This window comes from Ctenopharyngodon idella, chromosome 17, assembly GCF_019924925.1.
Source record: "Ctenopharyngodon idella isolate HZGC_01 chromosome 17, HZGC01, whole genome shotgun sequence".
Classification (NCBI taxonomy): Eukaryota; Metazoa; Chordata; class Actinopteri; order Cypriniformes; family Xenocyprididae; genus Ctenopharyngodon; species Ctenopharyngodon idella.
Window position 1 is genome coordinate 9493910 of NC_067236.1, and position 7398 is coordinate 9501307.

At 36.5% G+C, this 7398-nt stretch overlaps 1 protein-coding gene across 1 annotated transcript; it reads left to right on the forward strand.

The window, feature by feature from the left end:
- On the forward strand, positions 1-7123 carry pkdccb (protein kinase domain containing, cytoplasmic b). Its single transcript, XM_051869267.1, has 7 exons — positions 1-1186; positions 1335-1451; positions 3436-3707; positions 3964-4043; positions 4130-4237; positions 4836-5012; positions 6383-7123. The coding sequence occupies exons 1-7, from the start codon at positions 635-637 to the stop codon at positions 6484-6486; spliced, it is 1410 nt and encodes a 469-aa protein (XP_051725227.1). The 5' UTR covers positions 1-634; the 3' UTR covers positions 6487-7123.
- Positions 7124-7398: the final 275 nt, after the last annotated feature.

Here is a 7398-nt window from a genome sequence, read left to right on the forward strand (position 1 = left end):
TATCCAGTTAAAGCAAGAAAACGAACGCATCGCTCAGAAAAACAACAAACGGGTAAGAGCGATAAACTGAATGAAAAAAAAATTTATAAGATGTAGCATTGTAGCTAAATAAATTTGCTAGCTAGTTAACAGTATCTTGGATTGCAGATTAATAAAAACAATACATAGCCTACATTTATTTTGTAGTAATGTATTCAGTGCTGTAATTGAATATTTTTCTTAGCGAAATAATTTTAACTCAGGCAATTACTGTTTTATGTCAGTGTGTTTTATTTATTTATTCACTAACCGTGTAAGCGCAATACAGTCAGTTCACGTCTTGGATCTGAATCCTGTAAGGATTTATTTTGCTATAATGGCCGTCTGAATGTTTATTATCTTTTACATACATCCTTCAAAAGGTCAATGAAATGGTAAAAACAGAACCTCATTGTGTGTGTGTCAATCGACGATGCATTGTGTGGGAGGTGATTATTTGGCCATGAGCAGTAGGACACGCCCAAGAGGCGTTACCACAGATCACAGATACTACACAAAATTACAGTGCGCACGTACTGTGAGTGCCAGAGAGAAGTATGACCGAAGAGACCGTGTTGGAGTTTGACAGTGCAGACTGGACCTACAAGAACTTACCATGACTTTCTCAAGGAATCCCTTTTGCACTTTTTTCCTTTTTGCTTTGTTGTTTTTTTCTTTAACAGTTATTCTGAAAAAATGGCACTTTGGTCTCCAGGAGAACAAACCTTTTGGTGATGCTGCCCGCCCAGATGGTTTAACTCCAGAGCGCGACAGATTGCTCCAACAACTTAAGGAAAGACAGCAAGAACTTGAGCTCCTGGACATCACATTTGATAATATACAATCATCAGAAGGGTTTAAGGATCTACATTTATCCACAAATCACAGTGTGAACTATATCAGTGCTAAAACTGATATTGGTTGTGAAGAACTTAGTGGCATGAAAGCTGTTGACTTTCTTGGTTCAGGTTACACTAAAACAGTGTTAAAAGCGGAGTTGCCGCAAGGATTATTTGTTGCACTGAAATCCGTAAACCATCAAGGCACTGACATGAGATTGTGCATGGACGAATTTCAAGATTCACAGGGCTGTCATGAGCTTGTTTCTTTCAAACTGAGGAAGGAGATTGTGTTATTGCAGAGACTGCAGCACCCCAATATTGTAGAGGTAAGAAAAACACCCCTTATGCAATAGCTCTCCAGGTTGTGCTGTTGTTATGTAATGTTTTAGATAAGAAATAGTTCAAAGTATTAATATGTGCCACACATTGCATTTTGCTCCAGTTTATCCACTAAACTTTTTGTGTTCATTCCAGCTGAAAGGTCAATGTCAGGACAGCGCTCTGGTTGGTGGCATCACAGCAGTTCTGGAGCAGGGGATGCCACTTCAGATGATACAGCTCCTGCAGAGCCCCTGGGAAGAGCGCTTTCGGGTAAGAGCACCACCCCCCAGGCCTCCTATGGAGTGTTAATCAGAGATTCCCCACCCACAGTCCCCCCACAGGGCATACCTGAGGTGGGGGTGGATGGAATTCTTTCGGCTTGGGTGGATTAACTGGAACCCCATCTCCATACCAACTGAGCCTGATCAAATAGTACCGAGGGACAGATGTCTGTCTCAGATGTCCATCCTTTTACTCTTCTTTACCCTGATAATTTCTCTGCACTGTTTGAGGCAGTGGGCGATACCAAGTTTCATGAGGCGAGAGAGTATTTTCTTTCATGTTCACTTTGGTATACAAGAAGCAGGTGGTGATACTCTGGGCCTTTGATTTTTGATAGGTTCAGATGATGACAAATGCGTTTAAGCTAAAGGGCTGTAATCGAGTGTCTCTTTGACATCCTTACCTTCTCTGAAATGTCTTAACACGTGGTTGAGAGTTATTCAAAAGGTGTTTGGTTTCATCCACCTCTGTTTTTGAAGAGCTGTGGCTATACTCTCTTATACAAAGGTGATTTAATACCATTGCTATGCTCTCCGGTGTCAAAACATTATATAAGTAAGAAAGAAAAAAACAATGGATATGGTGAAGATTAGTTAGTAAAACTACTGGTCATATTTACAGATTTACATAATTGTAAGTTGAGCATATAGAAAGATCAACTTACTTTATTGATGCCCGAGGGAAATTTGGATGTAAAACAATATATTAAATGTAGGTGGTAAAAAATCAATACTATTCACAATACAAATATCATGTCTTTTTATTCACATTTCAAGTATGAACAATCGTGTTGTTTATCAAATTAATTTATCTAAGTCAGAAAGACTGAAATAAGTATATAATAGAATAAATATAATTATAAAATAATTATATAATATCATACCATTGTACAAAAAAATTATATAATTTAAATATAAATAAAAAATATTTTTTAAAGTATTATTGGTACATAAAATTGGTAACATGAATTGACTGACATTCACAAGTGAATAAAAAAAAAAAAGTAAATATTTCAAGTATAATTATTTAATATACAGTCAAACCAAAAATTAATCAGACATTTTTTATATTTTCGATATATTTTTACTAGTGGGTGCAGGACATTATAGTTAATTTATGTAAGTGAGGATAGCAAAATAAAGTAACCTGTGACATATTATACCAAAAATTCTTAATACAGTGGACTACCAGTAAAATTGATAAAAATTTGGAACCAAAAATTATTCAGACACTTTGACCTGACCATGTTTTGCTTAAGTGTTATCTGGCATAATTAAGAATATTTTTTCTGACAGTTTAACTCTGAGATCTTGTCATATTTTAATACCATTTTTTTTAAACTATAGTGAGTAAACTGTATTAATGAATGAAATGTTCAAGATGTCTGAATACATTTTGGTTTGACTGTATATATATTATACACACACACACACACACATACAAGTGAATAATCTAAAAAAATTAGTAAATAATATTTCAAGTATAATTATTTTTATATATATATATATATATATATTAGTGCTGTCAAACAATTTATCACGATTAATCGCATCCAAAATAAGTCTGTTTACATGTGTGTATACTGTGTATACTTATTATGCATGTATAAATACACACACATGCATATATATATTTAACACAAATATATTATATTTATATATAATATAAATTATATATAAATATGTAAATGTACATGTATACATGTAAATATTTCTTAAATACATGTATGTGTGTGTATTTATATACATTAAAAATATACTCAGAACACAAATATATATGTCATCACAAACTTATTTTTGGTGTGTTTAATCATTTGACAGCACTAATATATATATATATATATATATATATATATATATTTTTTTTTTATTATTATTATTACTTTTTTTTATTAGGTTTTATCGGTACATAAAATTTGTTACATAAAGCCTTTGCTTTTACCAGTTGTAGTAACTATTGTATTTGCACTCAGGTCTGTCTTGGTTTAGTGCGGCTTCTTCAATATCTGACGCACTCACCGCTAGGATCGGTAGCCCTGCTGGATTTCCAGCCTCGACAGTTTGTTATGGTGTCAGGAGAACTCAAGTTAACAGACTTGGATGATGCAAGTATTCAAGAACCGGCCTGTCAGGAGGACTCAGACTGCCTGCTGCAGTTTCCGCTGCGCAATTTCACCCTTCGATGCTCCCCTTCTAGAATCTGCGAAGGCTTGAACGAGATGAGGAACCTCTACAACGCCTACAGGTGAGTACTTCCCACATTCTGTCTTTATTGTCTGAGGCAGATAATAAAAAAAGATGTTGTACAAGAATCTGGCATGGTCGGTGTGGGGAGTTTCAGGACAGCTTCTCCCCTCCTTTGCCTGTTATGATTAATTCTCCGCCATGCTGAGTGTCAGGGCATCAGTTGTAGCATATTGATCTCACAGCGTGAATTGCCCCTCTGCTGTTCTTGCCAGAGTTTCGGATGAATTATATGAATTCATTATTTTCCTCCCCAGATATTTTTTCACCTACCTGCTGCCTCATCAGTCTCCCCCACTGCTAAAACCTCTCATTCACCAAATAATGAACTCCACAGGTGAGTTTTGCTGTGAAATTCATCTTGATGAACTGAACCTGGCTATCACAGCAGAATGGAAGTCTAATTTTACATTCTTGTCACAGGGGATTTGAAGCAAAGCATTAATGAAACCCTGGCCGCCTTTGAAGAGGTTTTGCATACGTACAAATCTGGTCTGCACCTGGAGAATTTCCCGCCATCAATAACAAGAGGTAATGCATTGATTTTTAGTGATGAATTATACTGCTTAACCATTTTCAGCTCCCATTACATACATATTCAATCATTACAAATGAAAAAAATTCAGATATATGCAGTGCTCTCAGCATGATGTGTCTCCGACTGCACCTTTAAGAAGATGTACTTCGGTCATAAAACATGTGTAACTCAATCCATCTTCAAGGGCAAGTTTTGTACCCCGTAAGACTTTCTCACTCCCTCTATGTGCGCTTTGACACCCATAAATCAATCACATGGCTACAATAAAACTGCACAGAGGCATTAAAACAGCCAAGTATTGTCAAAAAAATTTCAAATCTAACGCATTCACAACAACCCTTTTTAAAAAGTTTCCACACTTTCTCCTGTATTTTGAGATTTTGGCAGAGCCACCGTTGCAGTATGTGTGTCTTTTGTTGTCCCCACATGTGCGCACACACATTTAGTAACATGAGATTCTGCCATCTCTACTGTGAGAGGACTCTTTTCTCTTAAAGTCTCTGAACATGATAATATTTTACAGATGGGTGTTACAACAGTGTTGAGTGAATCCTGGAATGATTTTGATGCATATTTTTTCTCTTTGTGCAGATTATGCTGTCCTGAAAGGAGTGAGGAGTGTTGGAAATATGGAATACAGATGCAGGCTGTCATACAACCAGCAGGGCTGCGTTCTGTCTGTGCACAGTGCCAGAGAGGCGGTGCTTGTCTGCAATTCTCATCCACAGTGCACAAGCTTCTCTCTCAGCAGTGAAAGAACTTGGACAGGTCAGTGTTTGCTTTGGATTATTAGATTACACTTACATCATTAGCTGTTTTAAGTAGCTTTTACAGTACAATCAAGTTTTGTTCTTTGGTGTAAAGTGACACATAAAACTTAAAGGGTTAGTTCACCCAAAAAATTAAAATTCTGTCACTAATTACTCACCCTCATGTCGTTTTACACCCGTAAGACCTTCATTCATCTTCGGAACACAAATTAAGATAATTTTGATAAAATCGGATGGCTCAGTGAGGCCTGCATTGACAGCAAGACAATTAACACTTTCAAATGCCCAGAAAGGTACTAAAGACATTTAAAACAGTTCATGTGACTACAGTGGTTCAACCTTAATGTTATGAAGCGACAAGAATACTTTTTGTGCTCCAGAAAACAAAATAACGACTTTATTCAACAATATCTAGTGATGGGCGATTTCAAAACACTGCTTCATGAAGCTTTGAAGCTTTACGAATCTTTTGTTTCAAATCAGTGGTTCGGAGCGTGTATCAAACTGCCAAAGTCACGTGATTTCAGTAAACGAGGCTTCGTTATGTCATAAGCGTTTCGAAATGTTTCCAAATTTCAATGGTTCACGTGAATTTGGCAGTTTGATACACGCTCCGACGAACCACTGATTCGAAACAAAAGATTCATAAAGCTTCATGAAGCAGTGTTTTGAAATCACTAGATATTGTTGAATATTGTTTTTTTTTTTGGCGCACAAAAAGTCGCTTCATAACATTAAGGTTGAACCACTGTAGTCACATGAACTGTTTTAAATATGTCTTTAGTAGCTTTCTGGGCACTGAAAGTGTTAATTGTCTTGCTGTCAATGTAGGCCTCACTGAGCCATCGGATTTTATCAAAAATATCTAAATTTGTGTTCTGAAGATGAACGAAGGTCTTACGGGTGTGGAACGAGGGTGAGTAATTAATGACAGAATTTTTATTTTTGGGTGAACTAACCCTTTAACGACAATATACTTTCTCAAACCAAAACTTTTAAAATAAATTAAAGCCATGTGCAACTCAAAATACTCTCTGAAAATATATTCTTAATATATCATAAATTTTCTTCTAAAGTAAACCAAAACTAATGATTAAAAGAATGATTTTCGCAGTGTTATTTTAGAAAGAATGTGTTTAATAAGGAAAAATGGTAGCAATAAATCCTCAGAACCATCACGTTTTGGAAAAACACAGCACAAAAACCTCTGAAAACATCAAATAAATATCTATCCAATGAGCAGGCCTTCAATAAAGCGGCGACTACCTCTGTTCAGTATTATAAATCATCTAAAAACATGACTGTTGTGTCTGTTTGGAACAGATTGTGTCTAACCCAAGGGCTCTCTTTGCCTTTACTTGTCTGCAGGTCGACTTCTTGCCTCTTTCAGAAGTGGCTTCAGCCATCTGGTTCCAGATGTGAACTCAGCAGTGTACATGAGGAGGGTTAAAGCCTCGGGAGCAGTGCTTTGAGAAAGAAAAAGCCAGAGGAACTGGGGGGAAGGGGAAAGATTCGAGACAAATGAATGTGTTATATTTATAGGCATCTTACTCAATGGCTGTTTGATCTCCCTGCCAATCCTACACGCTGCCAAGGAGCATTTAAAAGGATTTCCCTTCAGGTATAATTAACCTGAAGGTAAAAAAAAGCAGAAAGAAAAATACAGCCTTCTAACTTTTCCTCCTGTCTTACGTTCACATGGCATGGTCCACTGGAAGGACATCGAGCCTGTTTTACACTGGCTAATGCCTGCAGGAGGAAAAAGAAAACAAGCTCTTTCACAGATTTACTTTGATGTTAATGAGGCCAGAAGTTTGTAGCATTTTGCTGGATGCCAGTGTGTGCCGAGAACCGTGTCAATAGGCGGAAAAGTGCTGAAACCACAAAAGTGCAGGAATGTTTAGTGGGAGCCATTGTCCTTCCTGTATTAACGGATATATATCTAGATTTATCAGAAGTACGCCATACTTCATCCCATGGGTGTGTCCATTTTCTTGTTCTTTCAGAGAAAGAGATATTAATGTTATTGTGTGGATGTGTTCGTTCTACACTCTGTGTTTTGTTTTATTCGTTTTTTAATACAAACTAAGTAAAAAAATAATTTTTTCACAGTTTGTCTTTGTGTTTCATTACTATAAGGACAGTTGAGTATTTCTGATCATGTTAACAGAAACCTTTTTGCCATAACTACTTTCAATGTTATCAGTACGTTCTGTTAATTCACTTTTCAGGTGTGAAATCAACCGTTGACCTTTCCATTCTCCTCTGCTTGCGTTTTAGCAACCATTTCTGAGGAGACCTCCAAGCACAAAGTTTACACAAAACCTTTCCACCGCATGCCAATAAATCACTTGCAGGGTCATTATAGTTTAATTGTTACATGT

Bases quoted from the DNA above. Each gene is read 5' to 3' on its own strand.
- pkdccb (XM_051869267.1), top strand. From the start codon at position 635: ATGACTTTCTCAAGGAATCCCTTTTGCACTTTTTTCCTTTTTGCTTTG. The intron at 4,238-4,835 runs GTAATGCATTGA...CTCTTTGTGCAG, and splicing joins CCCGCCATCAATAACAAGAG to ATTATGCTGTCCTGAAAGGA. The intron at 5,013-6,382 runs GTCAGTGTTTGC...ACTTGTCTGCAG, and splicing joins CAGTGAAAGAACTTGGACAG to GTCGACTTCTTGCCTCTTTC.